At 42.4% G+C, this 22,728-nt stretch overlaps 2 protein-coding genes across 7 annotated transcripts in view; one reads left to right on the top strand and one right to left on the bottom strand.

Annotated features, from left to right (window-relative positions):
- The window catches only part of LOC117680105 (solute carrier organic anion transporter family member 1A2), a 38,678-nt gene extending 23,138 nt beyond the window's left edge, over positions 1 to 15,540 (bottom strand). For 2 of the 6 annotated variants that reach the window (XR_015728709.1, XM_034442610.3), the window contains exons 1-2: positions 9,263 to 10,019; positions 4,624 to 4,737 (exon numbers count right to left, since the gene is read on the bottom strand). Coding sequence is in view for 4 of the 6 variants with exons in the window: in XM_034442610.3 (XP_034298501.1) it covers positions 4,624 to 4,737; positions 9,263 to 9,298 (150 nt within the window). In the remaining 2 variants the exon portion in view is untranslated. Of the gene's footprint in view, positions 1 to 4,623; positions 4,738 to 8,902; positions 10,020 to 14,412; positions 14,482 to 15,399 lie in introns of those variants that run through there. The other 4 variants (XR_015728710.1, XM_034442611.3, XM_034442612.3 and 1 more) reach the window with 3 other exon arrangements.
- IAPP (islet amyloid polypeptide) overlaps positions 1 to 22,728 on the top strand; it is a 64,891-nt gene that overhangs the window by 29,051 nt on the left and 13,112 nt on the right. The window lies entirely within an intron of this gene.

The following is a 22,728-nucleotide window of genomic DNA, read 5'->3' as shown; positions in this document are numbered from 1 at the left end:
TCATTTGTTCTGTTTGTAGACTATGGAAGCCATCTGCAAAATTAGCAGGGCATTTTTTCTTCGTCTTCCCTGAGAAATGTTTTTCTGGTGAGACCGGTCTATCAAGGCAATCTGGTCTACCCAAATATGCGACCGAGGAGCATACCGCTTCCGCTTTCGCCTTTCGCCAGTCCAGGAGCCTTCGCAGGCCGTTGCTTCCACGACAAACTATTTTTATGTTAAATTTACATTTACTGACAAAGAAATTAAGGGAAACTAGTATGGCTATTCTTCCCTGAGAGTTATAGTGGCTGCCTGGCACACCAATATTCTTAATAATTTTGAAAATGAACTTTTTGGATTAATATTATTATTATTATTCATTGAATTTGTATACCGCCCTACTCCTGAAGGACTCAGGGTGGTGAACAGCCAAATAAAATACATATAATACAAATGTTAAAAAACCATTAAAATACAATTAAATAATTGGCCCGAAAAACGAAATTTAAAACACCCCAATTTATAAGACAAATTTAAAATTTATGAATATTAAAAAGTTTTAAAAGTTTTAAAAAGAAGTTAGGCCAGGATAGGCAAAACATTGAGCCCAGGGGTGAAATGCTACCAGTTCGGGGCAGTTCTCCCGAACCGGTAGTGAAAATGTTACTGGTTCGCCGGAACCAGTAGTAAAAAAATGCTTTAAAAAGTAAAAAAAAAGTTCCGATCATCGCGCAGCACAGCCAATTGTCGGAACTTATTTTTTACTTTTTAAAGCATTTTTTTACTACCTATTGCCCGAACTGGTATTTTTGTGTAAAGTGTGATGGTTTGTTTTTGAGCTCTCTGTGACTCTCTGAGGTTCCTGCTTGTTCCAGGGGCCCTTTTGTGTGAAGTCCAGATGCTCTTGCATTGTGTGTGAGTCAGTTGTGTAGCTTTTGTGTTATTTTTTTGTAAAGTGTGATAGTTGGTTTTCCTGGTCACATGCCCACCAAGCCACGCCCATCCAGTCACATGCCCACCAAGCCACGCCCACCAAGCCATGCCCACAGAACCAATAGGGAAAATTTTTGAATTTCACTGCTGGTTGAGCCAAAAGAAATTACATTTTGTTGCAATAGACACACATGCAAAGATTTCCACACCCTGAACTCCACCTCTTTCACGTCGCGCACACACCCTGTTCTGTAATGGTATGTGGGAAAGATCTTGGGGGACTCCACAAAGAGATGCTGCCTAGAGAACTGTTAGGTAAGAGACAGCACAGTTTGCAGATGGATAATGGTGGGGAACAAGAGGCCCAGAAGACACCCTCCCTAGTTTCTCAGGCTGTAAAGAAGAGCCACGGAGGCGCAGTGGTTAGAGTGCAGTACTGCAGGCTACTTCTGCTGATCACCAGCTGCTATCAGTTTGGCAGATCGAATCTCACCAGGCTCAAGGTTGACTCAGCCTTCCATCCTTCCGAGGTGGGTGAAATGAGGACCCAAATTGTTGGGGGCAATAGGCTGACTCTGTAAACTGCTTAGAGAGGGCTGTAAAAGCACTGTGAAGCAGTATATAAGTCTAAGTGCTATTGCTATTGCTGAAGGAGATAGTAGGCGAATCGTATTTCCACATTTGCAAGATTGATGTCATGCTCACCATGATGTCATCCTCACCAGATAGACCAGACAAGAAATACGACCAGATAAACTAATTCTACTTTATGGTAAGACTACGTTAAATGAATCTTGCAAATCTGAAAGTCTGAAAGCGTCCATGTAACTTCTCATGTGGGACTTTTGGCATAAAACCGACCCTTGTATATATTTTAACAGATGTTCAGATTCTTCCAGGCAAGGAATCGGGAGGTTAGTTAAGCCTACGAAGTGTTATTCATTTATTGTCAATGGGTTAGCCTGGTTTGCCCTTTTGTTCTCATGTTTTTGCTTTTGTTATGCTTCTCTCTTTCTCCTTTTAATTGTTACATTGATATTTTTAACCATATTCGCTACCCAGAGTGACTTTGGTAAGATGGGCAACCATATATATTGAAATAAACGAATACTACATTTTGTACTGCATCTTGGACAATCTCTTCTCTGAAAGACTTCCACTGACATTAATCGAACGTGGTCCTGAATGGACATGTATAGAATTCAGTGTGTGTGTGTGTGTTGTGTGTGTGTGTGTGTTTATTTGTAGGGCAAGCAAAAAAGTATAAACTCAGCACAATCCAGGACAGCTTATTCCTAAAATCTGTTTCTTCGTTGTGCTATTATTTTCCAAAACAGCCTGGTTTTGTTTTTGTTTTTCTAAAAAGTTTTTCTATTCACTCTTCCATGTCAACTCAGCTGTTATACACACAGCTTCCTAAAGTCAATCTCAGATAAGACCTGAGCAAGTAAAAAAAAAAAATCTGATTAAAACCCTGCAGTCTGCAATTACTACTAATCATTTCAATAGTGGAATTATCTACTCTAGGGTTGGAATCTCCTCTTTGCTGCATAGGTCTAGACCATGGGGTGAAGTCCCGCGGGGTGCTTAGATCTGGCCCGCAGGGCCACCCTGGAAACAGCAAAGGACCAGCCCGTGGTGCCTCTGCCAGCGAAAATGACCTCCTGCAGCCCTCTGTCAGCGGCCCCCTCCCGGGCTCCATTTTCGCTGGCAGAGGACTAGCAAAATAAACTAAAAACAAAACAAAAGGAGAAATGTTTTCCCTTTTGCATTTGAGCATCCAAGAAGAGACAGGAAAGGAGAAAGGGAAAGAGGAAAGGCAAAGAAAAAGAAGGGAAGATGGGAAGAGAGCAAGGAAGGAAAAAGAAGCAAAGGTGAAGAAAGGAGAATGAAGAGGGAAGGAAAAAGAAGAAAAGGAAGGAAGGAAGGAAGGAAGGAAGGAAGGAAGGAAGGAAGGAAGGAAGGAAGGAAGGAAGGAAGGAAGGACATTATAATAAGAGGGAGGGAGAGTCTGAGGGAAGTCCTGCCTTAGCACTTGCCCACCTCAGGTGCCCCCAACACAAGTGATGTTGAGCTGGCCACGCCCTCCCAGCCACCCACCCACCCCCGAGGTCAAACACAACCCTGATGCAGCCCTCAATGAAATCGAGTTTGACACCCCTGGTCTTAGGGTTGCCAGGTCTGCTTCCAAAAAATAGCGGACAAGCGGGGGGGGGGGGGTTACGTAGTAAAAAAATTTTTTAAAAAATTTACAATTAAATTATATATTTTCTTACAAACATTTTAACACATATTAAAATAATCACTTCAAAACTTTACTTAAAATTCAAAACATCAAATATATTATAATAATATGTAAAATATTAAATTACATTTTACTTTGCTGTCGTGTGTATTTTTTATTTGACTGCGCAGCTTTGATCAATTCTTTGTGTTTTAGGAATAATTCTTTAATTTCAGTGCATCATCATTAATTTTTTCGGAGAATCGAGTTCAATGGATATTCGATCTTTGTCTCATTCTAACTTATGAAAAAAAAAAGACAAAACGCGATTCTCCTATCCTTATTCTCTTAGACTGTACAGCTTTAGATTGCGTACCATTTCATCATAAAGCTTTTGAATAAAAAAAATGTCCACTATTTTGTGAAAAAAGAATAGTGATGTGAAAAAAGCGGACTGTCCGCTCAAATAGTGGACACCTGGCAAGGGTACCTGGTCTAGACCAATGTTTTTCAACCATGCCAACTTTAAGATGCGTGGACTTCAACTCCCAGAATCCCTCAGCTGCCTACTTAACTCAGATACACATTAACATAGCTTCCAGAGTAAAGGTCCAGTTTAAAGTCCATTGGCACTAGCAAAAACTTATTAGTTCACAAACCCTGTGCTTATATAATGGATAAAGCAAAAGAGGGCAACTGCCTTTTTCAACCCTTCACTTTTTATCCAGTTGGAACAATGACAACTGGTGGTAAAAGAATTTGGGAGAAGCAACAGGTTAGACCCAACATACTGTATGAAACACTCCTTTCCAACTTTACATCTGGGGTCAGTCAAAGTATCAAACCTAAACTTAGGGTAAGAGTCCCCCGTTATGATATTTACCTTACGTGGGATGCCCAAACTAATAAACCATATTATTTCTTCACCTGCTGGCCACATCACCAAAGGCAATGAACTACTCTGAACCACACATTATTTAAACCAGGGGTCTCAAACTCAAGGCCCGGAGGCCAGATCTGGCCCACGGGGTGCTAAGATCTGGCCCATGGGGTGCTAAGATCTGGCCCACGGGGCCGCCCTGGAAGCAGCGAAGGACCAGCCCACAGTGCCTTTACCAGCTAAAATGGAGCTCAGGAGGGCCACCGTGGCCCTTACAGGCTCCATTTTCGCTGGCAGAGGGTTGCAGGAGGCCGTTGCAGCTGAAAATGAAGCTCGGGAGCCCCTTTTCACTGGTTCAGGCAACCACAGATGCTCCCCGACACAAGTGATGTCATGCTGGCCACACCTACCCTGGCCACACCTACCCTGTCCCCCCCGTCCCCCCCCCGAGGTCAAACACAACCCTGATGTGGCCCTCAATGAAATCGAGTTTGACACCCCTGCTGTAGAATAACATTTGTTGCCAAATGGATTTTCCCAAGCAATCAATTCATATATATGAAATGAGTTTTATATTGATATGGGAATAATAAGATGCCGATACCTTCAGTTTGGACAGGGAACAAGCAGACCTTAACTTCTTAGAGCCCTTCATGTCAGTTTTCGGATCAGCTGGGATGTCCTCTTTGTAGTTATTTGCCTCGGTCTTGCTGACCGTCTTGAAGAAAAGACAGAGAAACAAACTTGGATGACATAACCAAACATACATTCAAAACTAGTGAGAGAGGTGTTGTAGATATTTGGGAGGGCTAAGCTGAAGATCCCATTAGACTCCAATGGAAGAGTTAAGATACCGAGGTTAAATTTCCAGTTTTGTACAGGAGGTTTCTATTGAAACTGTTGACTCCAAGTATCGGAATAGAGTTAGAAGTAGATCTTAAGCCTTTGAAAAGTTTGAAATATGGAGAGACTGCTGATTTAAATGCAAGCATTCTAAATACAAACAGGGATAGATATTTTATTTCTTGAATTTTAGGTCCTGACTCAAACTCTATATAGTCCTTGGAAACCAAACTTCAACCTGAGATACAATCCCTTAAGGTCTGCAACATTTTTTTTTCTACTCCAATGTTGTACAGTATAGCTTTCTTGAGCTATACTGCAATTGTACCATCTGCGCACACATGCAAATTTCATGCAGCTCCCCCCATGCGCTGCGCATACAATCGCACCACCTGTGCATGCTGCATGCTGCATGCTGCATGCTGCATGCTGCATGCAAGTACTCGCACGCATGCTCAAATGTGCGCGCATGCGCAGGAGAGCTCCGAAGACCAGCTGGGTCCCCTGAATTGTGCGCATGTGCACCGGAGACCTGAACACCAGCTGGGGTGCGTGCGCATGCGCAGCTGCAGGTGAGTTGGGCGACAGCTTGCGTGCCTGGAAAGATGGCTCTGCGTGCCACCTCGGGCACGCGTGCCATAGGTTCATCATCATGGGTATAGAGTCTCCTGCTCAAGCTGGTGGTTGGAGTAGAGAACCTTCAATGCCCTTTCCAACCCTATTATTCTATCATCTACAATCTGATGATGATGTCACTCATTCACTCGTGTCTGACTCTTGGTGATTCTATGGGCCACGTATGTCCACAACTTCCAATCTTGTACTGCTTCTTAGAATGATCTATATTCTAAAGGAAATTAGCTATTCCAGTGTGATACAGAGAGTCCATCAGTCATTTTCAACTCTCCTGGTTTCTCCATCCATCCATTGGGCCTTATTCCGTATAGGTAAAGGTAAAGGTTCCCCTCGCACATATGTGCTAGTCGTTCCCGACTCTAGGGGCCGGTGCTCATCTCCGTTTCAAAGCCGAAAAGCCAGCGCTGTCCGAAGACGTCTCCGTGGTCATGTGGCCGGCATGACTCAATGCCAAAGGCGCACGGAACGCTGTTACCTTCCCACCAAAGGTGGTCCCTATTTTTCTACTTGCATTTTTTACGTGCTTTCAAACTGCTAGGTTGGCAGCTGGGACAAGGAATGGGAGCTCACCCCATTACATGGCACTAGGGATTCAAACCGCTGAACTGCCGACCTTTCGATCAACAAGCTCAGCGTCTTAGCCACTGAGCCACCTCATCCCTCTTTTTATTCCGTATAGGAAGAAGTAAAAAGTGACCACTATCTCTCTGGATGATGAAAGATCCTCAGACAATTCTTCACAAAGGAATTACTCTCTTTTGTACAAAGAAAACAACACCAGGTAGAGAAAGACTAAATGCTGAGGAATTGTGGAAGTTCACACATAACTCAGCCTAACTATGTGCCCTAAAATCCACTCCAACCTTGAGGAAGGGAAGCATTTTCTAATCACGTTATAGTGTGAAGGAACAGAGGCAGTATAGAGTCAGGAAGGTAGATTTTGTGAAGATTAACTCATCCTTCATCATCCTTCTCCAATGTCTTACATTGCGAGTCCTCAACTTGCAACCATAACTGAGCCCAAAATTTCTGTTACTACGTGAGACGCTTAAGTGAGTTTTGCGACCTTTTATCACCACTGTTGTTAAGTGAATCACTGCAGTTGTTAAGTTAGTAACATGGTTGTTAAGTGAATGGGGGCTCCCCCACTGACTTTGCTCGTCAGAAGGTCACAAAAGGTGATAATATGACCCCAATAGACTGCAACCGTCATAAGTATGAATCAGTCGACAAGCATTCTGCATTTCAATCACGTGACCGTGGGAATGCTGCAATGGTCATAACTGTGAAAAACGGTCATAAGTCACTTTTTCAGCATTGTTGTAACTTCAAATGGTTACTAAACAAACTGTTATAAATCAAGGATTAACAGCATCTATAGAATGAGAGACTCAGCTGGTGGCAATAAAGGCCATTATGGGAAGCTAAGCAAGGTTAGGCCTGGATAATACAAGGATGGGAAAATATGTGGAAATCCCATGTCTGTAAGATACAGCCTAGAACAGGCTACATCAGGGTTGTGTTTGACCTTGGGGGGCTGGGGTGGGCGTGGCCATGGTGGGTGTGGCCAGCTTGAGGTCATTTGTGTCAGAGACACCTGTGGTGGCCCGAGCACTCTGCCAGCAAAAACGGGCTCCCAAGCTCCGTTTTCGGCTGTGACGGCCTCCTGCAGCCCTCTGCCAGCGAAGATAAAGCTCAGAGAGGCTGCACACAGCCCACCCAGGATCAGTTTTCAGCAGCGATGGCCTCCTGCAGCCCTCTGCCAGCGAAGATAAAGCTCAGAGAGGCTGCACACAGCCCATCCGGGCTCCATTTTCAGCAGCAATGGCCTCCTGCAGCCCTCTGCCAGCAAAGACGGAGCTCGGGGAGGCTGCACAGAGCCCACCCAGGATCCGTTTTCAGCAGCGATGGCCTCCTGCAGCCTTCTGCTGCACACGGCCTCCCCGAGCTCCACTTTCCTGGCAGTGGTACCATGGGCTAGTCCTTCACTGTTTCCAGGGCGGACTGATCTAAGCACCTGGCGGGCTGGATCCGGCCCCCAGGCCTTGAGTTTGACACCCCTGTTGTAGATCCTCCTTGTAGGAACTTAATTCAAATACTTGATCACATTTGGGCAAGATCAGAGTTATAACAGCGCGATCAGACAAAGAAAGAAGTGGGATTGAATGGATAAATTTATTGGCAAAAGACTAGGTAAATGTTCCCATCTGGAGTAGCGGTGTCTTATTTCTTTCTAACATACAAGCAGTAACCATTTACTCCTACGGGGGAAACTTCAGATGCTGCACCTGGTTCATAACATTGGGAAAATGAGCCTATCCCCCATCTCGGTTTGTCAATGAAACTTTCCAGCAGTGTACGTTCTGTCCCACTCCTTCTCCCACTCCTCCCCTGCTTGAAAACCTGGGTTCAAGTCCACCCAGCCCACAGAATTCCCTTTAGGCTTGTTATGTTTTTTCTCAGCCGAGCCTACCTCCCGGGACAGCTATTGTGGAAAAAAATAGGAAGAGAAGATTGCTCTGAACATTTCTTGAGTGAAAGAAAGGATAGATGAGCCAATGCACAAATCCATGCATCAAATCAGTGAATGCATTTATTTAGGATTTATCTAGCCTGCCCCTAGCACCAGGGCTCAGGGCAGCGTGAAAACAAGCAAAAAAAAAACCCGAGCAGTTAATTCCCATCACCGCTGAATAAAAACAACCCTTGCAAAACGAGACAAAGGAACCCTTTGTAGAATTTATAGAATATTTTTCAAATTGGACATCATCTAAATTTGACCCACAGGGAGGGATGTTATCATTCATCTTGATGTCAGTTCCCATTTCAAACCAAGATTAAGATATTATATGTCCTCTGTATCCGAAATGTCAGAAACAAGGAAGGCAGTCCCACCTTTGGGTCAAGGGGTACCAGACCTGCAATTGAGTCCATGCCCATCTCTGTACATAAACCTTCCTTGTCCACTAAACATTTATAAAAAGCAGCCGGGGTTTTTTTTCCCCCTCCTAAATTTCTGCTTATGAAACTGCGACGGTTTAAATCAAGGCTGCTCTCTGACAGCCTTTGCAGCCTGACTATTGTTTTAAATACTTGACCCATTCATTCAAAGAAAGCCCATGAAAAAAACCTATGAATATGCTATACTCTGAGATTTGACAGCAGATATTTTCCTGCTTGTAAATTACCCTAAGATCAAGGGTATTAACTTTTTGCTTCTGCTGTTTTTAATTAAACAAATTTCAGCTTCTAAGCTTTTTGTGGTTGGTAAACTTCACTTCTCTTCCTCCTTCAAAATGCCTGAGTAAGTATTCATTTTCAATATTTTTACCGTATGGATTTACCACCCTCAAAAATAGTAAAAAGGCCTTGTTCCAGCTTTCCTCTCTTGAATTGCTACCTACCTCTGTCGTAGCCATACCCTGTGGTGATCCTGTTCGAGGCAAATCACAGGCTCTCTCTCCCAAATTTTATACACTTTGGAATTTCTTCTGGGAAAAAAAGCAGGGCTGGAGTATCGAACAAAAACTTTTCGGAAGTAAGTAAACTGAGAGCAAAAAGGACAGCCTTGGAAAGTACATTTTTTTGTTTGTAGAAGTCTGTTTGTTTTGCTCTACAGTAGGTATTTGACACGAGCCAAAAAGAATAACCCAGAAAACAAATGGATCTAAGACATGGACATACTGCACAACTGTGTTGGAATTTCCTTTTGGCACATTCACACAACAAACTGGGCTTAGTCAATTAACTGGAATACCACCCACCTTGGTGCTATCATTTGTCTTGATCTCAGTTTCCATTTTAGACCAAAATTAGACGATACGTAGATTATACAGTATGTAATCTTTATGCTTCCTTCTCCTTCTCCTCCTTCCTTGTCTCCTTCTCCTCCTCTTTTCCTTCTCCTTCTTTTCCTCCTCCTCTTCTTCTTCTGTTCCTTCTTCTCCTCCTTCTCTGTTAAGGACTGTGTCTCTAATCCCCAAACAATTTTAATCCACCCAGGTCTTTTATTACCTTCACGTCTGGCAAGAACACTGCCATTAACCCCTGAAGAGATACTCTTCTGTTCACTAACAGCAAAAGAAAGGACCCTGAAAAATATGTGTTGCTCATAGGGGCTTCTGGGGTACAGATCTCAGGTGTATGCTGTCTCTTAGGATGCATCCCCAACTACATTAAAAGTAAAGTTCTCCATTGAATTGAACTCCGCTCGTGGTGATTTCATGTACGCAGCCCAGTAGTTTTCTTGACAACAACATGGAAATGGCCTGCCAGTTTTCTGCCTTCCGAAATGTTCATCCAACTTCCCAATCTAGCCTACAACCTTGGAATTCCACAGATTGTTTCGTATCTAAGCCCAAGGCTCCTAAGCTTCCAAGATCAGCTCTGATCAGCTAGGTGCTATAGATGTAAGATTGCAGTCTTTATTTGTATATTTAGTGGACATCTGAATGTACCTTTTCATCCAATTATGGATAGGCTGTCATTTAGAGTAAAATGTAAGGAACTTAAAAATACAATAGAACTTTGAAAAGTAGGGCATTTGGAGTTGACTTTTGGATGGTTTTGTTCTTTGACAGAGTTACTTGTTGTGAGAACTGGCTGCCCTGTTCTGTTTTTAATCTACCAGATAAAGAAATAGCAGTTGATTCATTAGAGGCCAGAATAATTGTCAATATCCGCTCTCATCTTCCTTTTGGAGTTTAATTCCACTTGATTCCAAAGACGTAAGAAACACCGAAGAGTAATAGTTTGGAATCTTTTGGAAGAAAGAAAGTCCCGCCTTAGCCATGAAAGCTGATTGGACAACCTTTTGGGCCAATCAGCAGGAGACTGTGAATTCTAGTCCCGCCTTTGGCATGAAAACTGGGGAGGTGACTTTGGGCCAATCACCAGGAGTGAATTCTAATCCCACTTTAGGCATGAAAGCCAACTGGATGAACTTAAGCCAATCACAAAGAGACTGTGAGTTCTAGCCTGCCTTAGGCATGAAAGCCAGCTGGGTGACTTTGGGCCAATCCTTCTCTCTTAGCCCAGCCCACCTCACAGGGTTGTTGTTCTGAGGAAAATAGGAGGAGGAAGATGTGTTGGATATGTTTGCCACGTTGAGCTCTTTGTGAAAAGGACAAAGACAGGAAATAAATAGATCAATAGATGATAGATAGATAGATAGATAGATAGATAGATAGATAGATAGATAGGATGGATGGATAGATAGACAGATAGAGAGATGGATGGATGGATAGATGATAGATAGATAGATAGATAGATAGATAGATAGATAGATAGATAGATAGATAGGATGGATGGATAGATAGACAGATAGAGAGATGGATGGATGGATGGATGGATGGATGGATGGATGGATGGACAGACAGATAGAAAGATGGATGGATGGATAGATAATAGATAGATAGATAGATAGATAGATAGATAGATAGATAGATAGATATGATGGATGGATGGATGGCTCCGTCCGTTCCTGCCCTGCCCCTTCCAGGAGTCTCCACACATCCCATTTTGGCTCCCAGGTAAGTGCAGGGAGGCCTCCTAGGCCCAAAATGGGCAGGGGGTGAGACCCCCCCCTCCCGTGGCCCGTTTTTGCTCCCAGGTGGGTGCAGGAGGCCGATTGCTGCCTGTCACAACCCCTGGCTACACCCACCATGGCCACACCCACCCAGCCGGTCATTTGGGCAGAGAACCGGTTGTTAAATTATTTGAATCCCATCACTGGGAAGCATGGAATAATAAACTTGTACTGATTTTGGATCTAATCCTGACTCCCAATTCAGGATTAGATACCATACTGAATGCAGCGAGATCCTGCAGATCAGGCCTTGGGTGGAAGAGAAGACACCTTACCATAAACATATTTAAAAAGCCTTAGTAAGACCACACCTAGAATGCTGCATCCAGTTTTGGTCACCATACTATAAAAAAAGATGTTGAGAATGTAGAAAAAGTGCAGAGAAAATCAGGATGATTAGGGGAATTGGAGACTAAAACATAAGAATATTGCAGGAACTGGGCATGGATAGTTTAGTGAAGAGAAGGACTATGGGAGACATGATAGCAGTCTTCCAATATTTGAGGGGCTGCCACAGAGAGTAGGTCCCATCCAACTGTAACCTGCTCCTTGAAGCACTGGTAGAACCCTACAGGCAACACAGATTGCCTCATCATGCAGAGAGAGAGCGATATGAAACAGTTTGCCTCCTGCAGGGAAGGAAGGTCCAAGAAGTCAAGATGTTGGCCACAGTCATGCAATCAAAGCCACGCCCCCTTTTTTTACACCTGTCACGCCTATCTTCCTGGGATGTTCTGCCTCCCCCTTGCCTCATTTGCCAGTTCCACTAATTGGAAGAGACTTCTGCATATGATTTATTTATATAGTCTTATGTAGGGACGCAGTGGCTCAGTGGCTAAGACACTGAGCTTGTCGATCGAAAGGTCGGCAGTTCGAATCCCTAGTGCTGCGTAAAGGGGTGAGCTCCCATTACTTGTCCCAGCTCCTGCCAACCTAGCAGTTTGAAAGCACATAAAAAATGCAAGTAGAAAAATAGGGACCACCTTTGGTGAGAAGGTAACAGCGTTCTGTGCGCATTTGCCGTTTAGTCATGCCGGCCACATGACCACAGAGACATCTTTGGACAGTGCTAGCTCTTCAGCTTTGAAACAGAGATGAGCACCACCCCTAGAGTCAGGAACAACTAGCGTATATGTGCAAGGGAAATCTTTACCTATGTAGGCACCGTCTGATTCCATATCAGCTCTGGTTGACTCATGAGCACCTGAGCCTTCTCTAACTTACAGGTAGTCCTCCTTTAGCAACTACAATTGGGACCAGAAAATGGTCATTAAGTGAAGCCTGCTAAGTGAATCCACACCGGTGCTTATGATTTTACTTCAGCTTTCCTCTGCTGCTTTCCAGACCTGCAAAGGTCACAAATGTGAGGATTGATTATCAAGTTACTTTTTTCACCACCGTTGTAGCTGAACGGTCACTAAATGAGGTGGTTGCTAAACGAGAACTACCTGTATTAGATTTACAAGGGAGGCTTCAAAGCAAGCATTGTTTCAGTTCCAGAAATCTTGTGCAAATCAGATTCAAAAGCACAAGTGTTCATTGGAGTGAGTCCTCTTTCATGATTTGTACATTCCTGTTATTTCATGAAGTGGTCTTTCAAGACTCAACCTTCCCTGTAGTCTCATACATTTCCCCCACCCCAAAACCAAACATTAGGAGGAAAATCTTCCCATGAAGCTTCTTGGAAAATGTTGAGCAGCCTGGAGAGGCTTCAAAGTAAAGGAAAGATTATATAATAGAAAAGAATAGCAGCAATTGTCTCAAAGGTGCTTTTCTAAAAGGCAACTGGACTCCCTTGTTGTTGTTTTTTCCTTGCATAGAATAGAATAGAATAACAGAGTTGGAAGGGACCTTGGGGGATTTCTAGTCCAACCCCCTGCCCAGGCAGGAAACCCTACACCACTTCAGACAAATGGTTATCCAACATCTTCTTAAAAACTTCCAGTGTTGGAGCATTCATAACTTCTGGAGGCAAGTTGTTCCACTGGTTAATTGTTCTAACTCTCAGGAAATTTCTCCTAAGTTCTAAGTTGCTTCTCTCCTTGATTAGTTTCCACCCATTGCTTCTTGTCCTGCCCTCAGGTGTTTTGGAGAATAGCTTGACTCCCTCTTCTTTGTGGCAGCCCCTGAGATATTGGAACACTGCTATCATGTCTCCCCTAGTCCTTCTCTTCATTAAACTAGACATACCTAGTTCTTGAAACCGTTCTTCGTATGTTTTAGCCTCCAGTCCCCTAATCATCTTTGTTGCTCTTCTCTGCACTCTTTCTAGAGTCTCAACATCTTTTTTACATCGTGGCGACCAAAATGAATGCGATATTCCAAGTGTGGCCTTACCAAGGCATTATAAAGTGGTATTAACACTTCACGTGATCTTGATTCTGTTCCTCAGTTTATGCAGCCCAGAACTGCGTTGGCTTTTTTGGCAGCTGCTGCACACTGCTGGCTCATATCTAAATGGTTGTCCACTAGGACTCCAAGATCCCTCTCACAGTTACTACTATTGAGCAAGGTACCACATATACGGTACCTGTGCCTTTTGTTTTTCTTGCCTAAATGTAGAACCTCGCTTTTGAAAACATTTCGCTTCTCCTCCAAGAACAATGGATGTCCTGAAGGAACTTCTTGGATGAGAAGTGAAATGTTTTCAAGAGAAAAAAACCAAAGAAGACCATTTGTGTTTTGGAAAAGCACCTTCGGGACAACCATGATCTGCAGCAGTGGTGGTATTCAGTTGGTTCTATCCGGTTCGGGAGAACCGGTAACGATGGCTGCGGGAGGCTCCGCCCACTCATCCAGATGTAATCACGTCCCATTTTTGACACTCTGCGCATGCACGGAAGGCCCTGTGCATGCGCGGTGGTGGTGCGTGCATTCCAGTGGTGGGTTCCTCCTGGTTCAGCCCGGTTCTGCTGAGCCAGTAGCGGTGATGATATGACATCACCAAGCCAGTTCTGCCCCCTGCCTCCCCGCACCCCCTCACCCCCCTGCATTATTCTTACCTTTTATTTGGCCCCACCCCCAATCTATTGCTGCCTCCTGAGTCCCAGCTGCCACGGGGCTTCAAAGGGCCACCCTACAGCTGATCAGTGTTAAAAGAAAACAAATGAGTAGACCGGTGCCTGCAAAAATAAATGGGTAGGCCAGTGCCTCCAAAAACAAATGAGTAGACCGGTACCACTCTGCAAGCAGTTAAATGTTTGGTAGACCATACCTCTGCTAAATCCTAAAGAATTGTCACATGATCATCAAGCCACGCCCACAAAATAAACCACACCCACAGAACTGGTAGTAAAAAAATTTAGAACCCACCCCTGGTGCACTCACGTTTGCGAACAGGTAGCGAAGGTAAGGGAATACCACCCCTGATCTGGAGGATTGAAAATCTCCACAGACAGAAGCAGGAGTTGCACTTCCACTGATAAATGAACATTCAAAAACATTAACAAGAGAAATTTGAAAGAAATTCTCAAAACCGCTGAGGTAGAAAACCAGAAATCTTTTTTTTTTTTTTTTGGCCGCAGGAGAGAATTTTTGAGAAGTTGGAAGAGAGAATACGGACATCAGCTTAAAATAATACAGTCTTCCATTCCTCCTTATTCTGAAGCTAGCTTTCAAAAAGTATTTATTGAAGGTATTTTTGAAAAGATGTTGCTTATGGATTTGCAGTATTATATAAAAAACTATGTAACTATACACCTATGTATAAGTGTATAAAAGGAAATATGTCTAGCTTTTTATACTAAAAGCAAAAAGTCCCCCATGAATCTAAGGAGAAAAAGAAAGCAAAGAAGAGAAAAAGTTTTAAAAACTCTTGAGAATAAAATAAAATTAAAAATAAATTACAATTTAATGATTAAGTAATTTTTAAAAAACCATAAAGGAACACAAGAAAGGAAGGAAGGAAGGGAAGCAAGGAAGGATGGATGGATGGAAGGAAGGAAGGAGGGAAGGAAGGAGGGAAGGAAGGGGATAGATAGATGATAGATAGATAGATAGATAGATAGATAGATAGATAGATAGACAGACAGACAGACAGACAGACAGACAGACAGACAGATGAAGGAAGGAAGGTTTATTGAAATTACATAACTTCCTTTAATTTCATAGTTATTCAGTTTTTAGATTATATTGTCCAGTTGTGCATCAGGAGAAATAAGACATTTTAAATCACTACCTTCAGCATTTTGGATGATTTTTAATTTGTTTTTTTTGTTTTGTAAACAAAAAAAAATTAATTAAACAAGCAAAACATTCAGGAAAAGTCAAATAGAAAAGCATTGCCAAAGTTGCTGTTGTAGTTAGTTTACTTACTGAGATGGTGTTGATGGTTACAAAAGCACGAAATAGTATCTTTCGCCTTGGAAGTTTTTATTTCACGAGGGGTTGAAAATGAATTGCCGTGCAGCAACTTTCATGCTTCTGTCAAGTTTCTGCAATCTTGCATTTTAATTCCCATTGCCCCAACCTAGAAAAATATGACTGTCTTGTCAGAATGTGACCTCCATCTGCAAATGATTGATTAAATCCGGTTAAAATCCGGTTGAAATTTCCCAACCTTTGAATGTGACTCTCACATATTTATTCATTTATTCATTTATTTCATCTGTATCTTGTCCTTCATTCAAGAGTCAAAGCAGGTCATGTATAGTCTTGTTATCTCCTTGTCACCCCACAACAACAATCCTTGGTTGCGCTGAAAGAGTGTACAGCTAGTTCTCAACTTGCAACCATTTGTTTAGTGACCGGAGTTACAACGGCACTGCAAAAAGTGACTTAAGACCAGTTCTCACACAAACGATCGTTGTAAGTCAAGGACTACCTGTATTACTTGGAGGGCCCTGATTAGGTTGAGAAATGAAAGGCCTAAGTGTAAAACCAATATATTGAAGTGGAATAATGGATGGAAACTGAACAAGGAGAGATTCAGCCTAGAAATTAGGAGAAACTGACAGTGAGAGCAATCAACCAGGGGAACAGAAGTTGCCTTCAGAAGTTGTGGGAGCTTCATCAGTGGAGGCTTTCAAGAAGAGATTGGACTGCCATTTGTCAGAAATGGTGTAGGGTCTCCTGCTTGGGTGGGGGGTTGGACGAGATGATCTATAAAGTCCCTTCCAACTCTGTTATTCTCTCTTCTCTCCTCTCCTCTCCTCTCCTCTCCTCTCCTCTCCTCTCCTCTCCTCTCCTCTCCTCTCCTCTTTTCTCTCCTACCCTACCCTACCCTACCCTATTTCTATTTGCTTCTCTTTTAATTCTACTCTATTCTACTCTACTCTACTCTACTCTACTCTACTCTACTCTACTCTACTCTACTCTACGCTACGCTACTCTACTCTACTCTACTCTATTCTACTCTACTCTACGCTACGCTACGCTACGCTACGCTACTCTACTCTTTTCTCTCCTACCCTACCCTACCCTACCCTATTTCTATTTGCTTCTCTTTTAATTCTACTCTACTCTACTCTACTCTACTCTACTCTACTCTACTCTACTCTACTCTACTCTACTCTTTTCTCTCCTACCCTACCCTACCCTACCCTATTTCTATTTGCTTCTCTTTTAATTCTACTCTACTCTACTCTACTCTACTCTACTCTACTCTACTCTACTCTTTTCTTTTCTCTCCTACCCTACCCTACCCTACCCTATTTCTATTTGCTTCTCTTTTAATTCTACTCTACTCTACTCTACTCTACTCTACTCTACTCTACTCTACTCTACTCTTTTCTCTCCTACCCTACCCTACCCTACCCTATTTCTATTTGCTTCCCTTTTAATTCTACTCTACTCTACTCTACTCTACTCTACTCTACTCTACTCTACTCTACTCTATTCTAATTTGGAGGCTCTTAGGCTCTTAATGGTGCAGTGGTTAGAATGAAATACTGCAGGCTACTTCTGCTGATCACCAGCTGCCATCAGTTTAGCAGATCGAATCTCACTAGGCTCAAGGTTGACTTCTATCCTTCTGAGGTTGGTAAAATGAGGACCCAGATTGTTGGGGGCCATATGGTGACTCTGTAAACCGCTTAGAGAGGGCTGTAAAGCACTGTGAAGACAGTATATAAGTCTAAGTGCTATTGCTATTGCTCTTAGCAGATAACAACATGCTATGTGAATGCAGAGATACACAGAGCCCAGTCCATCTGCTGGTATATCGGCTACTACCAGAAAAATGCACGCGTCATATGCGATTTTGGACCCTGCACATGCGCAGAGGGTAAAAAACAGGTTATTTTTTTAAAAAAATAACTATTGGAGATCAGAAACCATATTTAACAATCTGGAAGTAATTATGTTGCAAGATTGCTTTTTTGTACTAGGGTTTTATATTTGTAAGCCATCAGGAACCTTCTTGAGTGCGTTGGGCAACCAAATAAATTTTAATCATCATCATCATCATTATCGGTTTTTACTAGTCCCAGACTGTGAATCAAATTGAAGATTTAATAATGACAACAACAATGTCCCACTATAAAAACTTCTATTATTGATTGTCACAAGAGACCAAATATTTCTGTCGTGCAAGCAGTTCTCCTGATTTGCTTGCTATCCATCCAAAACAGGCGTGCAACCATTTTTACCACAACATATCTTAGTTTATTAAATTTGAAATTTGTTAGCATCTGTAATATATTTATATTATGTATTGTGTATTTTTTTTATTATTCTGAGCAGCTTGATATGTGTTTTTGTATGTTTCTGTGTGTTTTAAGGGTGCAAGAATAAAGGTTGATTGACAGTTCAGAGCCATCAATGCATTTTCCCCTCCTGTTTCCAAAAAATGCAATTATCTATGATTCATGGATCAGTACTTTATATAATTGCTAACCTTTTGGGTCCCATTCTCCTGGAAGTGGGGCAACAGTGCCCTCTATGGACAGGAATCATCAATTGCATCTGGTTAGACCTGAGGTGTTGAACGGAGTAGGAGCGTTATGAGAATTCAAGGATATTTCTTCCTTAGCCACTCCTAAATTCTTCCCCCAAGGAGACAAACATTCACATGGATACCAGTAATGGGTAACAGAGCCTTCCTGTGATGTCAAGAACCTCTCCTTTCTGTAAACTAGTCTTCTCTCCAGAGATGGTATTCAGCCGGTTCGTACCAGTTCGGGCGAACCGGTAGTAGTGATCTGTGGGCCCACCCACCTGCCCTAGCGCAATCCCATCCTATATTGCTGTGTTTTTGATGCCGCACACATGTGCGAACAGCACGTGCGAGCAAATTGCTATGTTGTTTGACATCGCACACATGTGTGGACAGTGCGTGCAAGCGAATTGCCGTGTTTTGTGACACCGCACACACGTGCACTCACATTTCCAGTGCTGGGTGAACCGGTTGCTACAGAATGTAAAGCCCACCTCTGCTTCTCTCCCATGGTGTCCTCCAAATTATTTGGATTATGCTTCTGTTATCCAGCCATTAGTCATGCTAGATAGGGATGAAACTCAGTGTCATCAGGAATTCCAAGATCCAGAAATGTTTTTCATAAGGGGAAAAAACCCAAGAGGTCTGTTCAGCTTTTCCCAACCTTGCGCGAAAGATTGATTGAGAAAACTAGGGATGTCTAGTCTAAAAATGAGAAGGACTAGGGGTGATATGATAGCAGTCTTCCAGTACTTAGGGGGCCTGTCCAAGAGAAGAGTGGATGGACTTATTCTCCAAAGCACCTGGGGGTAGGACAAGTAACAGGTAGAAGATCAGTGGTGGGATTCAGCCGGTTTGGGATGGTTCGTGCGAACCAGTAGTTAAATTGCTGGCTGACTCCACCCCTTCCCACTATGCCCCTTCCAGGAGTCCACAGATGCTGCATTTTGGCTCCCAGATAAATGCAGAGAGGCTTCTTGGGCCCAAAATGGGGTGTGGTGGGAGCGATGTGCCCCCTGCAGCCCATTTTTGATCCCAGGAGGCTTCAGGGAGGCTTCCTAGGCCCAAAACAGGACATGTGGGGGGTGGCGCGCCCCCCACAGCCCATTTTTGCTCCCAAGTGGCTTCAGGGAGGCCTCCTAGGTCCAAAACGGGCCTTGAGGGAGCACTCCCCACGACCTGTTTTCACTCCCGGGGGGATGCAGGAGGCCATGTGCTGCCTGTCACACCCGCTGGCCACACTCACCATGGCCACGCCCACCCAGTTGGTCATTAGGGCAGAGAACTGGTTGTTAAATTATTTGAATCCTATCACTGTAGATAGAAGATCATTAAAGAGATATTGAACCTAGAACTGAAGAGAAATTTCCTGAGAACAATTCACCAGTGGAACGGTTTGCCTTCAGAAGTTGTGGGTGCCAAGTGAAAAAAATGTAGCTTAATTTGGAGAAGCATGGATGCTAAACAAATACTATAAGCATGGTTTTCCCTGCTGTCATAAATCCATCCAAGTGAGCAACCAGCTCATCCATCCATCCATCCATCCATCCATCCATTCTGCTTGCTCATCTTTACTGCTGACTGAAATCTTTCATATGTATCTCTCAACTCCTATTTTTGCTGTTTTGTTTTGCCCTTTCTTACCCAGAAAATGCCACCCTAATTTATTAGCAGGAGAGTTAAAAAAAAAAAAAAACCTAATCACAAAACAGTTTATAGAAGAGCCATGCTGTTTTTTCTTATTCTTTGCAATTTTTAGAACGATACATAGGTGGTGGAGAAGAGCAATAATTGGGGAATGAATTCTGACTGTTGACAGAGAGATTCTTTGACCAAACCCTTTGTAGATCGTAGGGAAAAATGACAAAATACAGGCAAAATGACAAAATACAGACATTTGTTTGTTGAAAAAGCAAAGCAGTGTTCATTTACAAAGAGGCTGCAATAAGAGGAATTAGATTCCCAAGACTGTTTAAGGTTTGCTTCCTATTTTCTAGATGTCAAGTTTGAAGAAACACTGCTCTAAATTTTTCCCTCCCAATCATGCAGAATTAAATGTGTAGCTTTATATTATGTAATATGTAAAATCCACTCTGAAAAGAACTAAAAAGACATTGGAGATGCAGCTGAGCTAACTGGCATCACAGACTGTATCCAATAGATGCCCATAGCATCTAACCCACTCACCATCATCTTCTTTTAACGACCCCATAATCCCTTGCGGGGTGGAGTCTGGGCAACTGAATGGAGCTGAGTGTTTACTGGCCGGATGCCCTTCCTGTCACCAATGCAGAGCTTTGTTCAGCAGATACTGTATATCCTCATTGTGCCCAGAGAGAGAAATATCTGCCTCTACCTAGGATCAAACTCACAGCCTCCTGATTGTGAGATGAGAACTCCACCTCTAGGCCACCACACCACTCAATCTAACCCACCCGTCATGTTCTCTGCAAAATTCCAACCTTTATTTCTCTACCTTCTATTTGTGTTCCTTTCCAATCCATAGCACGGTGATAAGCAGGCAGGTGGATGATATGAGCATGAGTACATTGTTTCTGCCTTATTACTTTATGCAACTACTTAATCAAGTCCTTTAATATCTATGTGTTCTTGAAAAGTTTCTGCAATTTTAGAAAGAGAATCAGAATAGGCCACTGTGAGTTCTAATCCCACTTTAGGTGGCTAGGTTATTTTGAGCCATTCGTTCTCCCTCAGGCCAATTCACCTCGTAGGCTTGTTGTTGTGAGGAAAATAGGAGGAGGAAGGAGTATTAGGTATGTTCACGGCTTGAGTTGGGATATTAACTTTGTTTAAAAATTGTAACCTTCCCAAATGTTCCTCTATTCACTTTTCAGCAACTCTGAATCTGCCAATCATTTCTTTTCAATCAGAATAGAGCTGGAAGGGATCTTGGAGGCCTTCTAGTCCAACCCTCTGCTCAAACAGGAGACCCTGTACAATTTGAGACAAGTGACTCAGCAGTCTATTCTTAAAAATCTCAATTGTTCCTCCCACCGGCGCGCCTAGCAAAAATGTTCCCAAACACCTCTCCAAGTTGCTGGAAGTGTAACGCACAAAAAGGAACATATTACCATCTATGGTGGTCATGCCAAAAGGCGAAACAATATTGGCAGGAAATAAGGAAAATGATAGAAGAAATTACAAATCAGAAGTTGGAAATGAAGCCGGAAACCTTTCTACTCGGAATAATCACAGCACAGTATGAGAAAGAGATAAAATACCTAATTATCCATATCCTAACAGCAGCTCGCATATTCTTTGCCCAAAACTGGAAACAGGAACACATTCCGACAGAAAACAAAATAATTACTAAAATCACAGAATGCGCAGAAATGGATAAACTTACAAAAGAGCTACAAGAGAAAGATGACACAGAGTACTACTTAGCATGGCAAAAATATATAGCATGGCAAAAGTATAACTGGTTGGAGAAAAAGTTAGAAATACATTCATAGGGACACTAAAGAATAAGGTCAATTTTGAGACAAAACTTTGAGTACCAATTAAGGAGTGTAACAATTTTAAGGATGGAACGTATATTAATGCTTCACATGTAAATATGTAAATATACAGATATATAGATAAATATGGAAAAATAGTCTACTGATGTGACAACTTTAAGAGCAAGTCGTAAGACTTGAATGATGTTTGTTTTGTATGTTGTATCGTTGTATTTATGTTTGTTTGTACTTTTAACTAATAAATTTTTTTTAAAAAATCTCAATTGTTGAAGCACCCACAACTTTCGAAGGCAAGCCGTTTTTTCCTTGGCAATTCCTAAAAATCCTGTTTCATTTGTTCACTTAGCCTTACCGCGAACACCTGCAGGAACCCTTCCCTCAAGATCTTATTCAAACTTATTTTTTTCTCTCTTTTTTTTAGGCCAAAGAATTTGAAAGATTACAATAAATTTTGTAAAATAAAAATGGTGACAGTTCATAAAGATTACTAGGTGCAAATAGAAATGCACGTTATTTCCACAGCAAGGAAGATAAGGCAGAAATGGTTTACATTGCTTATTTAAAGAGGAAAATTATATTCTTATTTGGATATATCCCTTCTGGGATTTATACTTGTGAGAAAAAAAAAAACCGCGAACACATCAAATGAAACTTTGATCTTGGGTTTTGTTGATTAGAAAGATTTGGTGTTATAGAAACGGCTAGTTATATATTAATGTGTAAAAGCAAAAAAGTTGAGGCTGAAGTGTGTTATCTTGTACTGTGCTGCGAAGAGTTGGAAATCAATGCCCCCTTTTCTTTCTTTTTTTTCTCTTCCCCTTGTATCTCTCACTCCCTTTCCCCCATCCCCTGTCCCGCCCTCAATTTCCCTTTTTTGTATTTTATATTTTATATAATAAAATAAAAATGATAAAAGGACAAAAAAAGAGATCTTCTTCAAACCCATTTTGTTGTTGTTGTTGTTGTTCAGGGATAATTTGATTAGCGCATCACATCAAAGGCCCCCCCGAAATGGACTCAGCTGAAGTTAAGGCATCTATCGCTTGCTTTTTTACTAGGGCATTTCCATCTATGGGGACAGAAGTGAATGATAGAATCATTCTCTGCCAATCTCTCTCTCTCTCACGCACACACACACACTTTGCTGCTTGATGTCACAGCCGAACAAAGTACAAGGGGGTATATAAGAGCAGCATTGTCTGCCAGCCAGATAGATAGTGACAAAGACTATTGGATTAGAAGAGTGGGATCGAACCTGTCCTTTTTTTGCTGTTGCAGGGACCTTTG

The sequence above is a fragment of the Pantherophis guttatus genome, chromosome 7 (assembly GCF_059756535.1).
Source record: "Pantherophis guttatus breed Tessera chromosome 7, ASM5975653v1, whole genome shotgun sequence".
Lineage (NCBI taxonomy): Eukaryota > Metazoa > Chordata > Lepidosauria > Squamata > Colubridae > Pantherophis > Pantherophis guttatus.
This window is presented reverse-complemented; position numbering and strand designations above follow the sequence as displayed.